The sequence below is a fragment of the Drosophila guanche genome, unplaced genomic scaffold (genome assembly GCF_900245975.1).
Source record: "Drosophila guanche unplaced genomic scaffold, DGUA_6, whole genome shotgun sequence".
NCBI lineage: Eukaryota > Metazoa > Arthropoda > Insecta > Diptera > Drosophilidae > Drosophila > Drosophila guanche.
Genome location: NW_022995761.1, coordinates 908,500 through 933,821, shown reverse-complemented (window position 1 = coordinate 933,821; position 25,322 = coordinate 908,500). Strand labels below are relative to the sequence as shown.

Sequence of the window (25,322 nt, the reverse complement as noted above, 5' to 3'; positions counted from 1 at the left end):
GAGAGACATAGAGAGAGAGAGAAAGAGTCATGTAGAGACACACAGAGCGAGAGTGAGAGGAGAGAATGGAAAGATTGATAATGGTGGGTTATTCACTCTCATATCAACATCAACTTCATCATCTGAACTTTGCTGTTGGGGATAACGACACTACAAAAAGCCTCCATGGACAGAGCCAAAGACATGGAGAGAGAGAGAAAGCACAGAACCAGTCACCAAGGAGGAACGGAACAGATCAGATCAGACGTGCCCAGTGGGTAACCGCGATCATTAAGGGAGTTGGATTGAGTAAAATACAGATAGCTTGTACATACTTATGTACATATTTTTTATGTATGTTTGTATGTGTTGGATTTTAGGCGTGTGCATGGGTGCATGGTGCACCATTGACCAAAATGTTGTTGTGGGGTGGCGGGTGAAGCGTAGGGATAGGCAATCATAATCACAACTACAGCGGGAGCCCTAATAAGTAGGCAACAGCAGTGGCAATTACTTTGATATGATTGCTTCTCCCGGCCCGAAATTCGAATCGATTGTATGTATGTATGTGCATATGTATGTAGGTACCTATGTACATACATATGTATGTATGCTTGAATGTACGAATATGTTTACATGTTCATATGTATGTATGTATGTACATGTATGCATGTTCTAACGTATAAAATATGCAATATAAAAATGTTGACTTACTTTTGGGCTTGTTGGGCGGCCGCCTGCTTATCGAGTTGCTTGAATTTGGCCAAAGGCGAAATGTTCTTCGAGGCAGCGCTGCCGCTCACCGTGCGTGTTGTAACTGTAATTAGAGGAGAAGAGAGATAGCGAGTAATAGCAAAAAGCAGTTCATTTGCAGGCAAGGTGAGGCGGCATTCCCAGAGATCACTCTCACTGCAAATTGCAAGTTGGTTTTGGTAGCACTTTGTTTTATACTTTTCTCGTTTTGTACCTTTTGTGGTTGTTGTGGTGACGCCATCCTTCGACTTGGTCTCGCTGCGCTGTTCGCTGGTGGTGGAGCTCTGCTGCCTGTGCTGCTGCGCTGCTGTGTGTGAAGAGAGTTTTAGTGCGTTTTGATCGTGTGTGTGGACAGGCGGCAGGCAGGCAGAGCGAGGAAGAGAGAGAGAGAAGCAAACATTACAAAGATTAGTCGGGTCTGGGCATGCAAGACAAATAAATCAATTACATAATCACGTAATTATCAACATTGGTGGTTATTCATATTACAAATGTTTTTGTTTGTGTTTTCTGACAGGCAACAAATTTACACACTACGAAACGTGGAAAAAAAGCACACATTCGTCGGTTTCTTTTTTTTTATGTTTTTTTTTAGGTTATGCTAAGCGCTACATACACAAAAAGTAAAGCTACGAAATAATTAAAAAAACAAGGAAGGCTAACTTCGAGGCAGTCCGAAGATTTTGATACCACCGCAAATGGATTTATGATTCAGATTTTTTATAAATGTAAATTGAATTGTTGGAATGTCTTTAAAAAGAAAGCTTTTCTTATTCAATAGCCAATGATCTCCATATGTAAATATATGTACATATGTACATATTTACTATGTATGTACATATATATATGTTTAGGTATTACAGACAGACAGACATAGAATGATCTCAGGAGTGGTAATCCCTTCTGCTGGAGTATATTAATTGCATAATTTAAGGCTACAACGCTACGACGCACAGCTGTCTGAAGCATTTTCCCACGCTAAAGAAACGCACTACGAACATGGAACAATGACAAGCCCAGTTGGGTATGGTGGGTTATGGAAAAAAACAACAACACAAAGTGGCAGCGAAGACCGTCGCTGATGGTGTGGCTGAGGTGGTGGTGTGGTGTTGCTGCGGCTGCTGGAGTTGCAAGTTGGTTTTGGTGTGGCCTTATGGCTTAGCCTTATGGCTACAGATACTCGTAATTTACATAATCATATGTATGTATGTTTGTACGTATGTATGACATGCACGATTATGCCTACAAAATTAGAAATAAAACGAAAGAACGAACGAACGCATGCGGGATCCGGAGGTAGGGGTGGGTGGTGTTATAACAAGAGCAGGTCAGCAGACTGAGCGGCAGCTGCTGTCGACGACAAAATTCAAATCAAAAAATCATATACAATTTTCCTCATCTCAACTAATGTGGGGTGGGTTTCGGGCGGGGGTGGTTGTGGGTGGGGGTCGCTATATGTACAAAGAGAGAAAGAGCCACATGGGGGGTTTCCAATGTATGTGTTTTTTTTTTTCGCTGAACCAACCAACCAAACAACCAAACCAATCAACCAGTCAGTAAATCAATTAAACAATCAATCAATCAATCAACCAACCAAACAATCAACGAGCAAAGGAGAGCAAAACGTAAAGGAACGGAATAAAAAAAACTAACGAAACAACGTAACGTGATGGGTGGTACAAGACGTAAGGAAACCAAAAGAAACGAAACGAAACGAAACGCATTGGGAAATAAGCGACACATTTATAACGGTTTGTCTGTCTGTATGTCGGTGTGTGAGTGTGAGTTTGAGTTTGTGCGTGGGAGAAGAAATATACAAGCAATGCACACATATATACACGTACATGCATACATATGCAAGTACATACATACATATAAATATATATAAGAATATAGCACATACATATGTATGTACATATGTATGGTACAGTACGCTCGTTACTATAATTTAATTTCATTCAATTCAGATCGGCCCAGCCCAGCCCTATGATGGAAACACGATTTATCGTTAAGTCTTTGAACTTTCTGAGTGTGTCAAGATTGAATGTCCGAAAATTATGCCTTTGAATTCCTGTTTGAATAAAGTTTGCGTGCTCAAAAGGTTTTACGCAAAGGGCGATTCTTAGAGAGTCTGGAGAAGGAACTGATCCAATTGTGATCCAATGAATGTGCACTACGCTGTATAGATCATTGACCTCTCCCTGGTTTTGAAAAGTAAACCCAAAAAAACGGACTCAACGCACAGTGATCTTCCACAAAATCCCACTTTCCAGAACAGAAGATTCTTCTGTTGTCGAAGGGAACCTAAATAATATCAATCATAATGCTGCTCTAGCATTACTTTGTTCGCTCGTAGCTAACCCTCCCATGTTATTCCAATTCGTTGTCAAAGACTGCACAGAGTGTACTGTACCATATGTGTTGGGTTGCTGCGGTGCGCATGGGGGAGGGGGTTTGGGCAATAATAAGTTTCTTGGTAGTAGAACGCTTTCTGGGGAGTATGAAAACGGGGCTTGCAGGAGAATGCAGGCTTCTGGGCTACTGCTGCTGGTGCTGCTGCTGCTAGTGGTGGCATTTTTGTACAATTTTATCGATTGGGCGTGGCGTGCTTTTATTCGGTGGTTTCAAAACTCACGAATCTCTGTAGTTGGTGTTGCTGTGGCTTGTTGTTGTTGCGGCCTCGTTGTCCTACGACTGTTGGGTGGTGTTGGTGTTGGGTGAGTTGCAAGGTGGCGCAGTGCAGCAGATCATTTGATTTCATGTGAGGTGTGAGACCCGACCGGACCCGAACCGACCCGGCCCAACCTGACAATCTCCCTGCTGCGCATATTCTACTCTTGCTCCTGTATCAGAATCTTAACTCTACCCCTAACTGAGAGGCCGAGCGAGAGAGACTGGTGGCAACAACGGAACAGCAAGAGAGACAGACAGACAGAGAGAGAGAGAGAGAGAGAGCACGATATGCGTGTGGAGAGTGGGGAGTTCTGGTTCTATTTCTGAACTAAACAAGAAAAATACAGTCTAATCTTATGCTCAAAGCTCAGAAGGGCAAAGAGAGAGAGAGCTTGAGCTTGCTCTCTCCAGTAATCAGTTGCCTTTTCAGTTAAACAGTTATAATTCTGTTTCGATGTCGATATCATTTTCGGTGCTTGTTTTTAATCCTTGCGGAATGCCTGTCGCGCATGTTTGTGGCTTGGGGCTTGGGGCTTAGGGCTTGGGGGTAGGGATCGCTCCGTGTGTGTGTTTGTGTTTTGTAAGTTTCTGTCTGTCTGTCCGAATGGGTGGTTGGGTTTTTTGTTTGTTTGGGGCTGATTGAATGGAGAGTGGTTGAGTGGTTCGTTTGAGTAGGTGCGTGACCGAACGCCTAGGCCCCCATCATTAGCTGCTCAAAGGCATCCTCCACATTGCTCTCGTCCAGCAGATTGAGATTCGCTATGTGCGGCATGGTGGCACTGCGACTGAGCCCACCACCACCGCCGACGCCGACGCCATAAGCAGCCACACCACCAGCATTTCCGCGACCCAGGCCCAGTCCGGCGGTGGACACGTTACCATTGGAGGTGCTGGTCAGGGAGCTGAGCGACTTGCGGGCCGCCGCCGACAGCTTCTCGCTGGTCTTGGTACGATTGATGGCGGACCTCCGACTGGCGGCTGCCGACGAGCTGCTCGTCGAGGTGGTTGTCATTGTGGTGCGCAACTCCTCCACCTGTCCGCCCGTTGGCGATTTCTGGCTGGAGAAGTAGGCAGCCACCGTGCGCTGCTTTTCGCTGATCTGTGCCTTATCGATGCCCGCCTCGTATAGCTTCGGCACGGCCAGGGAGTGGCCGGACTTGCAACGTCGCAGCTCTCCGGGTGACGTGGCGCCTGGCTGGCTGTACTTGGCCTGGCCCAGTCCCAGACCTCCCTGCTGTTGCTTCTGGCAGATCTGGTTCCAGGAGTCGCACTTGCTCAGGCGATTGATGCGGGATCCGGCTGAGCCCTGCTGCTGCTGCTGGAAATCCTCGTCTTGGCTGCGACGGTTCATGGAGCTGAATGCACTCACATTGTTGAACACTATGTTGTGGGGTATCTCGTCCTCGGGCGGCACCTGGGACATTGGCTGTGGTGTTGCCGGCGTCTCCACAATGCTGGGCTTCTGCTGTTGATGTTGCTGCTGATGCTGATGCACCACTGTGCTGGAGCTGATCACAGAGGTTGTCGTTGTTGTTGTGCTGCCAGAGTCACTCATCTTGTTCAGCTGCGGACTCTGGTATGCATTGGGCACGTAATGGTGCCTCTGCGGCGGTCCAAATTTCTTCAGCAAAGGTGCGTTCTCCCTCGGCAGCGATGACTTGACTATGTCCGGCGTATCCGCCGGTGCCGAGGACTTGTATTCCTCGTGCTGCTCGTGGTAGGCCATCCGCTGGGCAGTCTCCCGCTGCTCCAACACATTTCCCAGACTCTTTCGACGCAGTTCGCTCAGATGTTGTAGCTCCTTCTGCTGCTGCAGCTCCTTCTCCTGATGTTGTGTCCTGCTGGAGATTGAGGAGCTAAGCGACTGCTGGGACATCACACGGTTCCTTAGGGGCTGCGGAAGTGGCTGTGGCTGCTGCTGATGGTGGCCATCGTGTCCGGCCACGTCCTCACCCTGGATGGTATGGCTGCGGGTGCTCAAGCGGGGTCTGCTGTTAGTCTGCTTTTGGACTGGAAATAGCTGCGGCTTCGTGCTACGATCCACTGGCGGTGGTGCGGATGTGGGCACGGATACGACTGTGGCTGGTAATGGCACTGGCACTGGCACTGGAACCGTGCTGTGCATTGGATTTGGTGTCCAGCTGGTGCTGCCCAATGACAGCGAGGAGCTGGCATTCGAGTGCTCCGAGGTGCGACGGAGCCGCTGGCTCAGCGACATGGACATGGTTGATTCCGGCTCGTGCTCGTCCCCGGACTCGTCCAGCGGATAGGTGACCACGTAGGATGTGTGCGTTTCCCCCAGGTAGCCACCACCCACATCGTTTCGTGTCTGCGGCAGTGTGTACGTGGGATTCGCTTGGTAATTGACCACCGGGGGAGGAGCCACACTGGTGGGCGTGACTGGCGCATATTGGGGCTTCCGCTGCGACTCAAAGCTGCTAAGCTGCGGGAAGAGCGGCTCCACCATGGGCGCCTGGTACTGACGTCCATCCGGCGATAGGCACACACCTGGCTTCGGGGAACTTGGCGCCGTATGGGATTGTTGCTGTCCCCTGCCCTGCTGCTGGCTGCTTCTAGGGAGTGAAACTGGCGCTGGGACTACTGCTGGGCCACCTCCATTGGTCCCACCCAGCTGCTTCATGGTGTACAGCAGCGACTTGGCTGCCCGCGAGTTGCGACCGAAGACATCATCATCGCTGAGGTGAGCCGTTCTAGGACCGGCCACAGTCACGGCTGTCTGGCTGCGTGGCTTGCGCATCACCTTCGTCTCGGCCCGATACTCCAGCATATTCGTGTCCGAGTCCAGGTCGAGATCGTCGTCTGTGTTGTCTGTTGTCAGGGCATGGTCATTGGGTACGGTGTGTAAGCTGGTGGGACTGTTGGTCGGACTGTTGTCCACATCCACAGGACTCGTCACGTAGTCAAATCTGCGACTCGATCCGCCCGTCGGTGCCCGTGCCCCTGCCCCTGGCAGGTAGGTGGGATTGGAGCTGGTCAGCACCAGAGGTGCTGCCAGTGGATTAGTCAGTGCCTCTGCCTGATCCACGGCACTGGTCAGGCACGGTTGGCTGCGGTAGGTCTGTCGATTGTGCGGATTGCGATTGCGCACCGGCGAAAAGTTGGAGTACGTAAAGGATATGTTAGTGGGCGACGGAGGCGGTGGCTGGTACAACTGTTGGCGAGATCCTCCCGCTCCCACTCCCACACCCGGCACGATGCCGGGCTCCATGGCATTGGGCAGCGAGGGCCGCTTCTTGAACTCGCTGAGCGACGCTGGCGGACCCTTGGAGCGCAGTGAATTATGTCTCTGCAGGTATCCATGTCCGCCGTTGGAGCAGGACCCAGAATACTGCGGCTGCTGCTCCAGGTTGTCCCGCAGCGAACGCTCCTCAAAGTGATGCGCCTTGCGGCGGAAATCGCTATTGTCCACCTTCGGCTTGGCCACCCACGGCAGGCCGATGGGCGAGGTGGCCGTGGAGGCTGGCGATGGCGTGTTGCTATACGGGAGCCGTGCGTGCAGATGCTGCTGTTGCACGGGAGGCTTGCCCTGCCCCGTGGGCTGCCAGACTGCGCCCAGCTGTGGCTCTGACTTCTTGGCTATGGGCTTGTAGATGCTCGGGCCCGTGGGCGCATCCTGATCAATGGGACGGAACACGGACTGGGGAGCGTGTATAAAGTGGTTCAGTGGCTGCTGTTGTTTTTGTTGCAGCTGTTGCTGTTGCTCCCTTTGGTGCTGCAGTCGCACCTCCATCTCCTGGCGACGCTGCCGCTCCAGCTGCTCTTGCTGCTGTCGCTGGCGGTCTAATTGTTGCTGACGGTCCGACTGCTGGCGCTGCAGCTGCTGCTCGTAGCACTCCCGCTCCAGGCGGACGCGCTGTTCACGCTCGTACCTGGCCTCCTGCTCGAGTAGTAGCTGGCGTTCGATTTCCTGCCGACGCTGGCGCTCGGCTAGGGCTTGGGAATGGGCTTGGGCGGCAGCCGTGGCAGCCGCTTGCTGCTGTTGCTGTTCTCGCTGAAGATGTTCTCGCTGTAGCTTTTCTCGTTGCTGCATGTCACGTTGGATTTGCTCGCGTTGCAGGTGTTCTCGGTGCAGTTGCTGTTGCTGTTCTTGTTGGATTCGATGACTCTGCTCATGCTGCATTTGTTCTCGCTGGCGATGTTCTCGATGGCGCTGCTCGCGCTGATATTGCTCTCGCTGTATCTGCTCTCGCTGCAACTGCTCTCGCTGCAGCTGCTGATGATGCTGATGCTCCTGCTTGGCCCATCCCGGCACATGGCAGGGCACTGGCGGCGGCTTACCCTTAGTCACGGTGGCCGCCGCACCCGTCTCAAAGGTGTGCTTAATGTTCCCGAACTTGTGCGTCCAGTTAGATACGCTGCGTCCTCCGCCGCCGCCACCACCCCAGCCCAAGCCCGTCTGATGGCTCTGTTTGTTGATAAAGGCCAGGAACTTGTGATCGTTCTCCGTCTTGGGCTCGAACGGTGGCACGGCATTCTGTACGCGCCGCTTAACGCTCACCTGAACGGCACGCTTAAGGCCCAAATGAGGCCCATGGTCGTGCTCATCCTCCATGTCCGAGTCCGTGTCACAGTCGGCCATGTACTTGGCCTTCGCCTTGGGTATGTCGATGGTATTGGCCCGCTTCATCATATGCTTTTTGGCACCATTGAAGCGGGTGGAGGATGTGGCAGAGTTTGAGTAAGATCCCTCTTGCTGTCCGCCCCTTTGGGCAGACTCATAGCTGGCAAAGCTCACCGCATAGTCCCCGGACAGGGGGCGTCTGTTGTTGCTGCTGTTGTTGTTTGGCCTCAACTGGGCCAATCCCTGACATTGGGGGGCTGGAATCTGCTGTTGCTGTTGCACTGGCTGCTGCTGCGACTGCTGTGGCACAAACTGATTGGGTCTGTAAAGCTGTACAGGCGGTATAATGGCGCCCGAGCTAACATTCTTCTGCAGAGCAAAGCTCTTGTTGCTCTCCATCAGCAGCATGTCCTCCATGTAGCGCCTGGCATCCGCCAGCTCCTCTCGGCTGACCCCCACAGTGTGGCGGCTGTTACGCTGTCGTCGCTTGGCGAAACGCGACTGCCGGCAGTCGGAGCGGGGATCCTCCATGCCTCCCAGTTCCAGTTCCATGTCCTCCTGGGTGGGTGAGGCCTTTTCAGAGATGCCGCTGCTGTTGTTATCCGCCGCCAGCTTCTCCGGGGCATTGAGTCCACTCTGAAGGCGGGCAACGAGTCCGAGCAGTGCCTGACGCTGACCCCCATCGACGGCCAGCTCCTTTCCCTGCTTCAGGGAGCTCTCCAGGCGACTGAGGGCGTCCGTTACCTCCTCGAGGAGACTGCGATGTGCCTCGCTGGCATCGCTGACGCTCCGCTGCCGTAGGGTGTCCCTCAGTCCTGCGGCCAGCAGGCGCAGATCCTCGCCACTTTCCGTACCCGAGTCCTCCTTGGAGGGTACACTCAATCTACTCACACCCGAACCCGTCTCTGATCCCGCTACTTCAGCTCCAGCTCCAGCTTTTGGCATTGTCTCTGGCTTAGCTTTATCCCTGGCCCTAACCCCTGTGCTAACCTGACTACTATTCTGTTTCCTACCGCTAATGCTACTGCTGCTGCTGGCTGATCCTGCTCCTGCTCCTGCTTTTGCTCCTGATTTGGCTGCTGGCAGGGACTCACCCTGCTGCACCTTCTGGACACCGTCTGTTGTCGCTGTCGAGGATGTGGTCGTGGATGCTGTGGCCTGCTCGGAGAGCTCGACTTTGGCCAACTTTTTGGTTACACTTTCGCTAACTTTGGTCTCCTTGGAGGCCACAGATGCCACAGAGGCTAAGGAGGCTACCTTCTTCTCCTCCTCCTTGGGTGGCTCCTTTTTGGTAGTCTCCTTGTCGTTGTCGTCTTCGTCGTCGCTGTAGTCCGTCACCTCCTCGATGATCTCCTCATACTCGCTGGCACTGCTCTTCTCCTCCGCCTCCTCCTCCTGCCTAGAGGCTGCGGCTGTGTTCTTTTGCTCTAAGGCGCAATCACCGTACGACGATTCACAGTGGAGATTGAGAGAAAGTAAAAAAGTTAGGAGATAAAAGGAGAGAGACAGAAAGAGACAAGATTTAAAACGCTAGTAGCGAAAACTCAAAAGGAACGGAACGACGACATCAAGAAAGCTAACAAAAGCTCGGCGGTCTCGTGGACACGGAAACCCGGAAGAAAAATGAGAGCTCTCTAGTCGTTCTCCAATCCCAAAATCGCTTTTTGTCCGTTTCAGCGGGGCACCTAAACTTTTGTGTAATGCCTCGAGCAAAATGAACATAGGAGGAACAGATACATATGTAAAACATATATATAGTTATAGATATAATATATAGTTATAGTTATAAATGTGGAGATATTCAGAGATAAATAATATGTGAATCGATGGATCGGTTCCAGTTCATTGTGGGTCTTCGAGGCTGGGGGCACCTTGACAGACGTTCTCACTGAGTGAAACGATAACGTGGTAAAAAACAAAACAACGGTAACGATAACGATGGCAAATAACGGTAACGTGATGGCGTGACGTGACGTGACGAGACGAGACGACGAGTGGACCACGACTTGGACTTGCTTTGCACATATTTGATTGAGATTGAGATAAGTGTTCTTTTTGGTGGGGAAAAACCGTGGAGCATGAATTGGAACAGAGCAACAAGTTTTGATGGTTGTGTGTAATACCTTTTTTTTTTTTCTTGGGTTTGGGGCCCTACACCGGGTAATCGATAAATCGATTAAGCCTCTTCTTCTACTTTTAGTTTGTTCGATTTACAGTTTAGATTTTAGAGTTAGAGCCTAGGGCCTAGAGTTGCTGGGTGCGCTTTATCCTACAATATACAAGATACAGAACACAATTTATATCCGACTATAATTATCGATGGTTGCATCTCCTTCATCGGCTCTCGCTGGATGTCACTGGAGGGTGCAGAGCAATATGTGGCTTGTGAAGACAGAACCTCCTCTGGTTCTGTTGCTTTTTGCTAGGTGTGGGGGGGGCTTTGTGCTCAACAGATAAATATAGAAATGGAGACTCACCTTCGCGTTCCGCCATAAGTTCGCGTAGACGTGCACGGATCTTGCGACGCTCCTCGTAGGTGGAGGCCTGTTCCAGCTACAGAAAGTAAACAGGAATGCGAAAGGTGTTTTGATTGTGGATCAGATTCACCCAGAGCCAAGGACTGCCTACCAATTGCTTTAGGATCTGCTCGTCCTGTATCTCCTCGATGTGACAAGTTGTGCGTGTAACTGGTGCTGAGGAGCTGCTGCTGCTGGTGACCTTGCTGATGCTGCTGCTAGTGCCGGTGCCAGTGCCAGTTCCCGATTTGCTGTAGGTATTGGTAATGCGTGTACTTTTTACCTAAAAAGAATATGGATATGTGTCGTTGATGTGGATTAGCATGTCTTTTCATTCTTTCTGGTGTTTGTTTATTAACCGGAAAATGTTTTTCAATGTTTCCCCCCCTTGCTTCTCTCACTCTCGTTCTCTCTGTCTATGGGTGGGTGATGCCATGCCATGTCATGCCAGCTGTTCAGTCTGGCTAAATAAAGCATGATGAGCACATTCGAAAGCCAAAAATTATTCTGTTGCCAAGAAACTGGCAAGGGAGCCATCTCACGACCGACAATCGCTTCGACATTCGACGATCGATGGCTATGATAAGGAAAACTGTCCTTAGCCATGATTCTTTGGCGGCTTTCTCTCTCTCTCTCTCAAATTTGCTTCCGACTGCAGTTGACTAATTGAACCAAGCAGCGGGGCATACCTCTCGTATGCGTAATGTGTGCGTATATTATGTATGCAACACGTTACACCGCAGGCTCCAAGGCAAATGTCACTCTATTGTTTACTGTTTTTTTTTTTTTGGTTGGTAAATGAATTCATCTATCAAATGCAGAATCAGCGAATGGAATGGAATATTTATAGCAGTTCCAAGAGTTCAAATTCAATCGCTTGGGCACCAGTTAAGGAATATAAAGCCCTTGATAACCGAAAGGAATGGGTCTCTTATTTGTATTTTACTGAATCATTGAAATATTTATATTATATTCGAATTATATAGAATGTTTTACAGAAGAGCCTCAGATTCTCCCAAGATGTGTAACCTTATGAAGCTCACTGGCGTGCATTATATTTGGCATTTACCAACCACTGGGCATTACCCACCCCCTCTGAATTTCAAAGAAAGTTCATTGCCAGACATCAAAATGGCAAATATAAATTTTGATTGCTTCAAATCAAACACAAAAAGCATTCGTGCAAATATTTGCATGCCCCAAGGAGCATGCGGTTAAAACGTTTAAAGACCTTTAATATATATATGTACAAATATGTTTGTATTTACATAGATGTATGTACATACTTACATGCATACATACATACATATGTACAAGTAGATTGCAATTAAGTATGAGATGTTGCCTGTTTGATGGGGGAATGCCGAAAATATTTGTGTTCTACCACTGCTTTTGCCTCAAAATCTCTCACTCACTCTCACCCTCTCTTTATATGTTTTTCGATCTCTTTTGGTAGATTGTTTATGTGAAAATTTGACCAAATTTGGTCAGCCAATTGGGGAAAATTGGGGGCAATTTTTCAAAAAAGCTTCCACTTCGAACATGTTTGAAAGTTCGGCCGATGCTTCCTGCCTCTCTGCTCTTCTGGTCTGTTTTTCATTCCACACGCGTTGCTATTTATAATTATAAATTATTTAAGAACTCACACACACACATACATACACACATGGAAACATTTAGAGACAGAGGGAGGAAGGGAGAGAGATATACATATGAATATTTTTGGTCGAAAATAATAAAAAAAAACGTTCTTCATATTTCTTTCGCTATTTTCTCTCTCCCTCTCTCTATTTTTCTGTCTTTCTCGTATTTTCTTGTTCGTTTGGATCTTTGACCAAATAAAACATTATATAATATTTGTGACCCCCCCAGGCAACCGATCTAAACAAATAAGAACAAACAAAAATAAAGCAACAACAAAAATCTAATAATTCTCAACGAGCCTAAGAAAAAAAATTAATTGCCAAACAATTTTACAATATTTGTCTACAAATATTTATATTTATTTTGTTTTTTCTTCTTTTTTCTCTTTTATTTTGAGTCCACTGAAATATTCACTTATTCACTTTGGTTGTTGCTTCTGTCAGAATGTGGGCCACAAAATAAAATACAGCAGTAAAAATGTCATTTGATTTGATTTAATTTCATGTGGATGGGATGGGATAGAATGCTCTTTCGAGATGATGGTTCGATGTACATATGTACAAAGGCAAAGAGCCTTTAAGGCACTTGCCAAGTTATTTGGCGCAATTCCGCCAAAGCGTGACAGGGTACGTTTGGAGAGATGAGGCTGGTGATGTGCCTGGGGGCGGTGGCGGGTAATGCCCCGATCAAGAGGAAAATGCAATCATGCGTGCAAATCAAAAATGGTAATTGCATGAAAAAACAACAACTCAAGAAAGGAAAGCAATTAAAAACAACAAACTGTTTGGATCCAAAAGGGGAATGTGTTGGTACAACGAGGAGGAAGTGGAGAAAGGAAAGGTGTGGGAAGGGGTAGGAGAGTGCAGCTGACCAAATCGAACATTGCATTTGGCGTTAACAGTGGCTGCACTTGTTTGGCCATTGACTCAACTCAACTCAACTCAACTCAATTGCTTAACATTTTGACACCACATCCACGAGGAAGAAAGCAATTGAAAATATAAAAAATGTTTAAAAAGAGATGGTGACACGTGAGATGGTAAGAGAACAAAACGAATGATTGATGGAATCAAATTAGTAAAGAGCACCCCCTCCACCACCCCGACCAGCAGCAGTGACTTCCCTGAAGACCTTCTAAAACGGCTAACGAAACCCACCCAATTTTCAATGGGAGAGAATAATTTGTCTCTCGTTTCTCAGACAGACTTTCTTTCTTTTTCATTTTTCGTTTTATACTTTTTTTTGGTTGGTTTTCTTTCTCATTCTTTTGTATTTTTAGCCTCTGGCAAAATGAGAATTATTTGAGATGCAAAATGCGAAGCAAAGACAAAGGGGGCACACAACACGAACAGACGCAAACGCACACACTCCAACAGCAAGAACAGCAGAAACAACAAGAACAACAACAACAACAACAACAACGATTATGAAACGTCAGAAGAGAAGGAGAGGGACAAGGAGACGGACAAGGAGAGGGAGAGAGAGAGAGAGAACAGGCAGAAGCAGAAAGAAAGCTGAATTTTGTAAAACGAAGAATTAAGTACACTGCTCCTCCCTTTTGTTTGGCTAAAATGTGCATTGAGATCGAGTAAGCGATAGCTTTGCAAATTGAAACAGATCGCAGCTAATGTACAGCTAAGCAAAGGAAGAATCAGGAATATAGATTTGTACTCTGACTGCATATTGCAGTGCAAAAATGAGCATACCTCTTGCCATTTTAAGGGTAGAATGGCTAAAACAGTGGAGTAAGCAAACCGGCTTTCCAGCTTTGAGGAGCACTTGGCCAGTCAGCCAGCTAGAAATCCAGAGAGAAATAGAGAGAGGATTTGAGGAGGATTTGCCGCTTGCTCAGAATGTTACGCTCAACGAGGTACAGGGGGCAACCACCAGCACAATAACACACCTGGGGGAAACGGTCAACAGAAATTAAATTCACGCCTGGTTCCCACTTGGATCCATTGTGGTGGATGGATGGTGATCTGATAGACTGAATGCCAACTACATACAATGGAAAGCCCTTTTTAAAGGGCTACCTATGCTACCCATGCTACCATGGAGTAAACAGCACACGCATTAATTATAAAAGGGTTTACACACAGTACGTGTGTAATACTCTCTGCATTTGTAATCATTTGTATGAGGGAGGAGGGCAGGTAACGACAGCACTGAGTGGGGCAACCGAAAAACTACGCATGCTGATTATTTCGGAAACTTTAATGGACAGAAAAGTACATACATATATACAGACATATGTTCATATTTACATAGTTCTACTCGGTAGTCGGTCAGTGAGTAAATGGGCTTGAACCAGTTTAAATGTGAAATTTTTGAATGTGAGAAAACTCGTATAAAATACATTTTGTGACCTGACTCTAATGATGCTTGGCATGTGGTAATTATATCATTCCGGACTTTTAAGGTTTTCCATGAACTTTCCATAAGCTTATAAGAGAAAAGAGAACTTTATTTACACAGTCTGAATTATTCAAACTTTAATAGAATATACAAATAAGAGAAAGATTCATACAAAAGGGAAACGAATTGTTCTTTAAAACAATACGATTTCATGGCAATTGGATTTGGATTATATGAAGCCAATTTCAGTTGACAACTCAACAAAAATAAAGACAATCTTTTGAATAGAAACGGGAATTCAAATATCTATGACATATGACATATACATATGACTACTGTGCACTCCCAGCTGATCCGCTCTACGGTTGATGCATCCATTACTAGCCCTGTATTTAGCTTATGCAAACAAATAATTATCCGTCCCACACTATTCCAAGCTACGACTACGACTATATGCTAAGTATATCTTTATCTGTATCTATACATACAACTTATCCATGTATTTATGTATCTAACAAAGTCCCAGAGCATTGCAACGGCATCGACGAGGGGAAAAAGCTGTGCGATCAGTGGGAAATTGGTATTTGGTTCACACACAAGTGGAAGAAAAACGGGAACATCACATGCCACAGAGTCGGGCAGCAGCGCGCTGCTGCGTTGCAATGTGCGTTTGTTGCTGCACCATGCACCACCAGCTAGCTCTGTGCTCTAAGCTCCCTGCTCCTGCCCTGGTCCACCATGTGCGTCTCTGTCTGCAAGTTTCCCAACAAAACAAAAACGAGAAGGGACGTTTCTTACGCGTCAAAACTTTTATACCCGGCACTCAGTACTACATCTGCACCTTAGCGGTTATTTGTCAAATTTTAACTTTTTTCCTCATCTGTCATCTACACCAACAACACTACTCACGCCAACACGCTCCTTTAGCTCGCCTCCCTCCCCTAGAGCCACACTCTGCAGAGTCAGGGCAGAGACGCGGCAGACGCAGAAGCCGCACACTGCGCGAAGCAGTGTGTGAATGAGAGAATGTGAAAAAAACAACAAGAGCTGCGGGACGGGGTGGGTTTAGCCACTGCAAATGTATTTCTTAATTCTGGCTATAATAATGATCCAATCGTATCAAAATTTGGTGATCTGATAGATTTGGTCATTCCCTACGGAATGGCGTTTTATAGTTTTTTTATCTTCAAAATCTGGGAGGTTTTCGCCCTTTTAAGGGACGGAAAGGGGCGGGGCTAATTTTTTAAATACACTGGTTTCAGTGTGCGCATATAGCAGTGTGGATGGTGGCTCTAGCTCTTATAGTCTCTGAGAACTAGCCGACAAACAAGACGGACAGACGGACAGACAGACATGGCTCTATCGACTCGTCTATTGATGCAGATCAAGAATGGTTGGGGGGGGGGGGGGGTTCGTAATCGCTTCCTTCTGTACCGTTATTCGCACAAATGCAATATACCCTATTTTCTCTTCGAGTACCGGGTATAAGAAGAAGGAAAATAATCGGAAAATGCTCCTCGAACTATCACAGACTGTAAAAATACTGCCTGCCTGCCCGTCGTTGGAGCTATTTTTGTCGAAATTTTCCGTACATTTGACGCTCTCATTCATGCATCCCTCCTCCTCCTGCTCCTCCTCCTATTCGCCTCACTCTTTCTTTTTCTTAGCTCTGTTTTAAAAAAGTATTTATTTATTTTTTTGTTACTCTTTCTGTCTGTATGCACATATGTATACTCAAACACACACACACACACACACACACACACACACACACACACATAAATAAATGTGTTTATATATAGAGATAGAAAATACATGTATGTACATATATCGGTTTATATATAGCTCCTCGGATGGTGTCGTCTACTGCTGTGCCTCCTCCTTTCTTTCAGGTGCATTTTGAGGTGTCGTGACAGAAATTCCCCTGTTTGTTGCTGCGTTGTACAGACGGACGGACAGGGCAGCAAATTATGCGCACTACAAATAATTGACTCGAACAGCTGCTCCACACCTCTCCTGCCAGACTCTCTCTCCCGCTCTTTCTTTCTTGCTCTTGTTCTACCAAGATCTCATCTGTCTATGTCTGTGTTCAGCGTGTATTGGGTGGCTGGGCGGAGGGGGCAACATAGGCAACACTCTGAGAGCAGACACACCCTCTTCTCCCCCTTTTTACTGCATCCACACGGTAAGTTCCGTTTCAACAGTGTAGGCTAATCTAAGATCAGGGGGAGTGAAGGCGTGCCATTGGCTTACCTTCTTGGAAATAAACCTTGCCTCTCCTTGCCCCGATCTCTCTCTCTCTCAATCAGAACTTACGCTTTGCTTGTTTTTTGCTTCTTGCGTGCGGTTCTTTTGCTACCGCTCCCGTTCTAACTGCTGCTGTTTCTGGCTGCTTCTCCTAGCGGTTCTACGGCCCCGCTGCTGTTGCTGCTGCTGCTGTTAGACCAAATATGGATTCGCCCGACACTCGCGTTGCTCGCTCTCCCGTTCGCTCTCTCTCTCTCTCGCTCGCCACAGCACAGGAAAATAACAATATTTACAACAAAACTGCACAAGAAAAAAAATTAAAGAGCGAAGAAGCCAGAAACTTGTATTCTTTTGTTATTTTACTGCTTCTTTTTCTTTTCTACTTTGATTTTGTCGTATTTGTTGATGTTTTATTTGTTGTTGTGATGATTATAAGCCTTGTTGTTTGCGAGAAATTCTTTCTTTCTTTCTTGGCACTTTTTGCTTTCTTTCTTTTTTTTCGCCTGCGTGACTGCCTCTGCTGCTGATATTGCTGACTGCTTTCTCTGCTTGTCGCCGGATCAAGTAGTTCTTTGCACAAGTGATCGATGCCGCCTCTGAGTGTGTACTGACGCCGTCTCTGTCGCTGTCGATTCGGATACGGAGAGATGCCGCTGCCGATGCCACTGCCGATGCCACTGCCACTGACGATGGCGATGCTTGCTGCTCTGACCAGCCAGGTGGTGCCCCTCACATCACGCATACGGCGGCGCACACGGCACACGCAACCGCAAAAGCAGCAATAGCAACAACGACAGCGACAGCAAGAGAGAAAGAGAGTGCACGAGAGGGCAGTGGGGAGAGAGGTGCACAGAAAGCCAGAGAGAGAGAGAGAGAGAGAGTGCCAGTGGTAGTGCCAGGGATAGTTCTAGTGCTAGTGCGAGTGCGATCACTCACTCGGTGAACCGTTAGTCGGGCACATGCTTGGCTCTGGAACTCTTTTGAGGTTAGTTTTATAGTTTTCACTAACACATCCCATACGGGGCACAGGATAAGAGGATGGAGCCAACGAAATTATCAAATGGTCGAAGCTTAAAATACCCTTGCAGATGCATTGTTTCATATGAATAACATCTGATATTACTTGTATTTGAAAGATACCGACAAATGTATGCATATATTTAGCCATATTTATGTTATGATCTTTCGATTTATATAAGAGGTAGGGCTACCAGAATGAAAGCCCTTTTGATAATATAATGATCTAATCTCATTGTAAAATATTCACATATTCAAATGTTAATGTCACATTCAGGCGGCGCATACAAAGAGAGGAAAGTAGCTCAGTGAACCGTTAATCGGACACGTGCCTGAGCCGCATTTGAGGTTAGGTTGGAACTCGCAAGTTTGATGGAGAAATGGAGAGATACTCAGGCCAAAAAGTGAGAAAATCAACACTTGTTGCACTCTCTAACTCATTCAAGCGTTTAATTGGCCGCTTGCCTAGGAACGACTGAGAAACATGTTTGGTTTATTTGGGGATTTTTTAAAAAGAAAGTAAAGCACATTTTCGCTTTCCTATTGAATAGGGACAACTAATGCATATTCCCTTTTTAGATTCCCAATATTTTTGGGAGGTACTCACCCCTTGGCTATTCAGGCGCTGACCCGTGGTCGTTGGTGGTAGCATGCTCTCAACGCCCTGCATTATCACACTTGCCCCAAGGAATTTGTTGAGCAGAGCGCGTGCCTCACGATCCTCGTTTGTGTCGCCAGGCTCCTCCACTGCAAGGGAAATGGTTAATGTTGATTAACTGGGAAATTGCAGATGTCTTTTGGGGGTCTCACCATGATCGGCATTTCGCATACGCTCGAGAACATCATACACGCTGGTCACCTGTCGTTGATCGGCGCTACTGTTGAGGAAGGAGCGCGTATTGCTGGATCGGGTTGTGGTCGTGCTGCTTGAACCCTGGCGCATCTGCGGTGCCTCGATGACGCTGCAAACCTCATTCGATTCACTGTCCTCAGTCGTCTCCTCCTCCTCGGCATCTGCTGCATGCCCTGTGCGGCTACTCACCAGCGACTGCGAGGTGCTGGAGTGAGTCGACGAGGAGGACTCCTTACGTATGAATTTCTCGCTTAGCTTCTTCACCGAACCCCGACGGACATATCTGGCATCCATCTCTGACTGCGGCTGTTCCTCAGACTCGACTTTCTTGAACTCTCTGACCAGCATCTGCTTCTGTATGGAAGCCAATTCATCGGCATTGCTCGAGTAGATAAGCTCCCTGCGCTCGTGTCGGGGCGGGGACTTGTTGTCCGAGTAGAACTGCTCCTCGATCACATAGCCTGTGACTTCTAAGGACGGAACAGGAATGGCTTAAGGAATCGGTAAAGGAATTAGGGACTAGAGCTGATCCTTGCTTACCTTGCTTGGTCTCACACGGTGCCGGTTGACTTTTCTTTTTGAGGGCTCTTATCCCAAAGAGGGGCAGTCCATTCTCGTCAGTGGGTCCCACTCCGTAGCTGGATGTAATGGAGTCCTCCTCGCGCTGCTTGCTTGCCTGCCTGCTGCTGGAGCTGGCAGTGGAGCTGGTGCTGGTGCTCTGCAGGGTTCGTGTCACCTTCCCGGTGGTGCTGCTAGAGCTGGTACTGGTGGTGCTCGTGGCAGATCCCTTCCGCGGACTGGATCCACAATTCGAGACAGGACCGGGACCCTTGAGCACCTTGGCGCGATCTGCCCAGATGGGCTCCTGTTGTGATGGCTTGCTGGGTGCCCCAGCACGTGGCCCAGTGCCACTGTTTGGAGTCCGAGTGGTGCTCCCTGGCGACTGCTTGCCGGGCGGACTGCTGCGACGTCGATGGGCCGGACTGGCGCTCCTCTCTCGTGGCTTCACCGGCGGCTTGCCCTGTGGCGTGGCTCCACCTGGGCCTGTGGTGCTATCCACCTGCTCTGCGCGCTGTCTCCTGGTAGTGTTGCTGGTGGTTCGCACTTCCTTGAGGCTGATGCTGCTGGTCTTGGACACCGGACTGTGGCTACGATCGCGTGGAGACACTGCATTCTGCTGCTGTGGCAGCTGCTTCCTCGGCTGTGGTGCAACACTGGGCGAGGTCTTCACTACCGTTGTGGTGGTAGTGTTGCTGCTAGTTTCCGCATTGATCATGTTCTTTCGGATGAGCCGCATTTGGGCGCGTATCCGACGACGCATCTCGTAGCTGCTCACCGTCTCCAGCAGCTCTTCGAGCAACGGCAGATCAAAGATCTCCTCAATCTCCTGATCGCTGATCTTCGGTTTGACCTTCTCCTCCTTCTTGGGCACATCAAACTTGACCGATGTATTCGGATTCCGTGGCTCCACCCCGGAGTCATTCTCCACCGATGACTTGCGCGAATAGTTGTTCTTATTGATCTCAAGCGAGTCTCGGCGTATGTGCTCCAGCGAGCTCTTGGTGTGATCCATGTACGAGGGACGACGACCGCCGCCCACAGCCTGCGGTTCTGTTGGCGCTGCTGCTACCTGTGGTGGTGTTGGTGGTGGTGTCTTCTCGAACACATTCCTGCGAGTGGCTACAGTCCGCCCATTTGGGATTGCTGGAAGGGATTCAACGTGTACAGGAGGTTCGGGATCAGCAGTGTCTGTGACTTTTCTTGGGTGTTGGTTAATCGGGCTTGGACTTGGGCTTGGAATGGATTTTGGACTTTTTTGCTTAGTGGTGGTGCCGCTGTGCTGCTGCCTCTGACTGTGGCTGTGCTGGAAGTGCTCTGAGTTCAAGTACAAGTTGGTTCGGGTGGTGCCAGTGATATTGAGTCTACTGGGTGACCGAGAGGGCGAAGTTAAAGGAGACTGGGACGGCGACGGTGACGGTGACAAGCGTATGGGTGAGGGCGAGGCCGAACGCCTTGGAGGCTTGCGGATGTTTGCGGGTTTCTGGTGTGTGGGTGGTGCTGGTCCCACCATCTCCACATCCACATCAACATCGCTAATCACCCACTGCTGCTGGCTGACATGTTCCATGTTTCGCTTGATGACGCTGCCAGCTGGCGTGGGTTTCATTGTGGGTTTCGATGGGCCATTGGCATTGCTACCCCTGGGTACCGAGCTGCTGCTCGGTTGCTGCTGGGGTGACTTCATGGGCTTTGTGGTGCTTCCAGTTGTGGTTTGATTCCTGTAGGATCGACGCTCCTCGGTGATCAGGCTGCTGCTTGGAGTACTTTTCGGTTTTGTGCCATTCTGCTTGGGTGTCATCGTCGGTGTGGGTGGACTTTTGGGGGATGGCTGCCCGAACACCGATGGACGGCTGAGGATATCCTCTTGCCTCTTCAACTCAATGGCTGTCGTGTGGCTCTTTGTCATGGGCAGCGGCTCCTCCTCTTCCGACTCCTGCTGGGTCTGCTGCTTGGGGTATTCATCCTCCTCGCGATCCGATTGCAGTTCCGGCTCCGATTCCTGCTCCAAGTCCGTCTCCTGTCGCGAAATGTGCCTCTCGATGCTGGCCACGAGACGTGGCGACTTTTGTGGCGCCGTCGGGGCCAGCTTCTCGGCGGTGTCAATGAACTTGTGCACCTTCTGGGAGACGCTCAGGGTGCAGTCATCCTGCCGCAGCTCCTCATCCATCTCCTCGAAACTAGGGCGCTCCAACTCCCGGCTGGGTGTCGGCGTCAGCGGCTGCCTCGTTATGTTCTCGGCGGTGCGTAGGAACTTGTCCACTTTCTGGTTGATGCTCAGCAGGCACTCGTCGTTGTCGGGTATCCTGGCATTGGTATCGAACTCCCGGCTAAAGGGCACGGAGCTGCGCGGCTGTTTCACCTGCTCGGCGGAGTGGGTGAAGCGAGAGACTTTCTCGTGCACGCTGAGCAGACAGTCATCAGTGTCCTGCGGCTGCACCGGTTGCACTGGATGGGATGGATCTGCGCTGGTACTGGTGCTGCTTGACGGATAGTCCAGGCTCTGGGGCGCCTCCACCATGGGATTGTCGAGTATGTCGTCGTCCAGGCCATTGGAGCTGCGCAGCTCCGATATCTGACAGCCCACATAGGCGTTGGCCGCCTCCTCGAAGATGGTTATGTTGGTCACCTGCGGCTTCTTGCGCGGCTCATCGTCCGGCTCCTGAACCACATCCGGATAGCGCGGCTTACCCGTTTCTACGGCCATGGCGTTCACTGGCGTGGGTACGATGCGATCCGGTGAGGGCTCTCGGGAGCTCTTTGCCTGTTGTATGTCGATGATCATGTCCTCGCTGTTGGTCAGCAGCTGTTCGCTCAGATTGATAGTCTTGGTGGTGAAGCATTTGCTGGGTCGGCTTCCCCGTTCTACGGGCCTCAGGGTGCTCATTTCGGGCTTGGAGGGCTGGCTGGGCCTGGGCTGCTTCTTGGGTTGGTGCTGCTGGGGCTGCTGCTTGTGTGGATTCTTTTTTCCGTTGACCACTTTGATAATGTTCTCGCTGGTGGATCGCAGTACCTTGTCGGCCTTATCGCGTCGTGTCACCCTCGGTACGGGTGCCGACTCCTTGCGCTCAGTCACCGGCAACTTTCGTGCAGCGGCAGGGCTCAAGGCGGCTATCAGCTGGGGTCGACGCTCGGTGCGCGGCGACTTTGGGGACGTATGATCGATAATGATCTCCGTGTGCACCGAAATGTTACTCGACCGACGACGCTCTGTGTTGTGGGGCGCACGCGAAGGACTCACATCTGGGGAGGTGCTTGTATCCCCATCCACATTATCCGCTTTGATTGGTGTATGGTTCTGGACTGAAGGCTTCTGCTTACGCGGCAAAGATCGCAAGCGATCCTTGAGGGACGATGAGGCACTACCATCACTGGGCTTTCGCCCCGTTTTCGTTGTGGTGGATGTGGTCGTGATGGTGCGGGTCTCCTCCACCACACTGTCACGCTTGGGTCCATTTGCTTCCGGCTTGCGACCCGTCAGCGACTCCTTTCGTGGACCTTTTGGGGCGACAGACTTTGGCAACGGAGTTGTTTGCTTAGTGGGGCTGGTGCGGGAATTACGACGTTCGGTTTCGGATTTTGTGCTCGTCGTTACACTTGGGCGCTTCTGGGACAGCAGCTCCTCTTGGGGCTCCTCTTTCGTGGGTGATGAAATGTTCTTGGTGCTGGGACCTGCCTGGCTCTCTGGCTGTAACTTTCTGTTGGTCTTTGTGGTCTGGCAATCGATGGTTATGAAGCTCGTCGACACAGTCTCTGGCTCCGGCTTGGAATGGGGAGCGAAAGCTGTTGAAGGAGCAGGAGAAGACGATGGCGAAGGAGCAGGCGACGGCGAAGGCGAAGGAGACTTTCTGGTAGATTTCCGTGGTGTCTGTGGGACAGGCGAAGAAGATTTTGAGGGTCGCTTGGTATTGAATATCGTCGTCTCCTCATACACATTGATCGTCTCGGCATCCTCTTTGGGGTTGGGTATGTGATGGGTATTATCCACCTTTGAAGTCTCCTCCCCATCCATAAAGAGCTCACTGAGCTCGGGCTGTGGAACCTGATCCACCTTGATTTTCGGCTGGGTGCGCACCACAAAGGTTTCGGTGACACGACGCGATGGCTGATCATTATAATCATCATAGTCGTCATCGAGGCAATCTTCGATCTTTACCTCAATGGTCTCCGTCTCCTTCTGCCTCTGTGTTGTGGTTGTTTGCTTAATCTCCTTCTCATCCTCCTCCTCTGTTTGATTGTGATCATCATCATTATCATCATTGGGTCGCGTTATGTAGCTACCCTGGGTATCGCCATCCTCCTCCATGCCCAGGATCTTGCGGCATCGATCCTCGAAAGTCTCGCGACGACTCAGACCCTTTTTGCGATAAGTGGGTGCCTCTGGCTCGGGCTCGGGCTCGGGCTCGGGCTCGGAGTCGGCTCCTTTGGAGAATAAACCACCATCGGGACTTTCTATGGCTTCTTCGTGTTGCGGTTGGGTTTTGGTTTTTGGTTCGGGTTCGGGTTGCTGCTGCGGTATGGAATCCCTTTCTTTTTGGCGCTGCCCCTGGCGTTCGTTCGTTAGAAATTCATCGTTCAGATTATTTTTAGTCGTTCGTGTCTGATGGGTTGTGATGGTGCTGCGGAAGAGTTCATCCTCTCTTTTCTGCTGGACTGATGGCTGAAGTGGTGCCGACTGGGGACTCTCCTTTTCGGGGCTCAGTCGTGGGGCACCCAACTGAGGTTGCCGGGGGATCTCCTTGTCGGGAGTCTGCCGCGGTGATCCTCTGGAGTAGCCAGATTTCTTCTCGGGACTCTGGGCCCTCTGAGAAGTTTTGGGCAGGGCTGGCCCTAGTGGTGTCTGAGCCTTAGGCACCACTTTCTGGGGGCTGCTGCTTTCTTTTGGCAGCTGGTATGATCGTCTGGGCAATTCAGGCTCTTTGTCTGGATTCAGAGCCCTTGGTGCCTCCTTCTCTGAACGCTGAGCCCTTACTGGCTCCGATTTCTCAGGGCTGTCAGCACGCCCAACGGGCGACAGGGGAACCTGCGACTTGCTGGGCAGCTGCTTCTCGGGGCTAACCTGTCCCTGGGGGCTCTCCTTGGACGGCAGAGGTTGTGTCTGTTTTTCAGGGCTCTGTCGTGGCCACACCCGCGGCTTCTCTGGGCTCTGAGCCCTGGATTGGGGCAGTCCTGGTTCGGGGCTGCCTTGCTTGGGCTTGGGATGGGCCCGGGGCCGTGATTGAAACGTCGTCTCATCTATGAGGATCTGCTCCTCAATGAGCAGAACATCCTCCTCTGGCTTGGAGCCGCGCCTGCCCTCGAATGTCGTTTCCCTGAAGACGGGACGACGTTCGACGCTTGGAGACTTTGAATTGCCCTTGGAACTGGCAAGGTTTGACTTGGGTTTGGATGTGGATTCGGGTTGGGGTTCGGGTTGCTCCTCGTTCCTCTGCTGGTAACGCGTCTTGGTGTCCGTCTGCTTGGTGGCTGCGGGGAGTAGACATCAACAGGGAGCAGATCATCAGCGGTTATCGATGGTGGATCTAGATTTGGGGGCCATAGATCGTAGATCCGCCACTGTGGTGCTTGTGTTTTACATTTGTTTGTTTTTTTGTTTGTTTGTTGTTGGCTCTTTCCCAGTTAATGGATTAGTTACGACTACGGGTTGCGCTTTGGTGGCTGCTACTTACTACGTGTTAGGACGCACTCTACGAGGCACTACGGGCAGGGGTGGAGGGATGTTAGGCGGCAGGCAAACTGAACAGAACAGGCACAGGTTTGTAGACAGGCAAAGACCCATTTTGGCGGCCCCATTAGTGGAAGAAGAGAGTTAGAGAAGAGAGTTTTGTTTTTTGTTGTGCACTACAGGCTGCGTGTGGATAGTTGTTGTTTGTGTTAATCGTCCTTCATTTGTGTGTGTCTTTGTGTTCGTGTGTGTGTGGTGCACGGTGTTCAGGGGCAGTGAGTGGTCAAGACATTGAACATTTCAAACATTTGGCATTTGCTTTTTGTTTTTCGGTTTTAAGTATATTTATTTCCAAAAAAGAAAAACATTTTCGAAAGAAAACAAAAAGGAATTAAAGAGATAGAGAGCGAGAGAGCTAGAGAGCAAGAGAGAGAGAGCATAGGCATACACAAATTGATTGATTGATGGGCTGTTCAATAT

The 25,322-nt window shown here is 49.6% G+C and overlaps 1 protein-coding gene across 14 annotated transcripts in view; it reads right to left on the bottom strand.

Annotated features, from left to right (window-relative positions):
- LOC117590834 (microtubule-associated protein futsch) overlaps nt 1-25,322 on the bottom strand; it is a 43,815-nt gene that overhangs the window by 3,091 nt on the left and 15,402 nt on the right. For 3 of the 14 annotated variants that reach the window (XM_034283813.1, XM_034283815.1, XM_034283816.1), the window contains 6 exons: nt 19,160-24,643; nt 18,577-19,110; nt 18,374-18,513; nt 10,616-10,786; nt 10,465-10,540; nt 3,567-9,414 (listed from right to left, as the gene is read on the bottom strand). In XM_034283813.1, coding sequence (XP_034139704.1) covers nt 4,097-9,414; nt 10,465-10,540; nt 10,616-10,786; nt 18,374-18,513; nt 18,577-19,110; nt 19,160-24,643 — 11,723 coding nt within the window. In that variant the 3' untranslated portion in view covers nt 3,567-4,096. Of the gene's footprint in view, nt 1-693; nt 797-946; nt 1,040-3,566; nt 9,415-10,120; nt 10,257-10,464; nt 10,541-10,615; nt 10,787-18,373; nt 18,514-18,576; nt 19,111-19,159; nt 24,644-25,322 lie in introns of those variants that run through there. The other 11 variants (XM_034283818.1, XM_034283824.1, XM_034283817.1 and 8 more) reach the window with 9 other exon arrangements.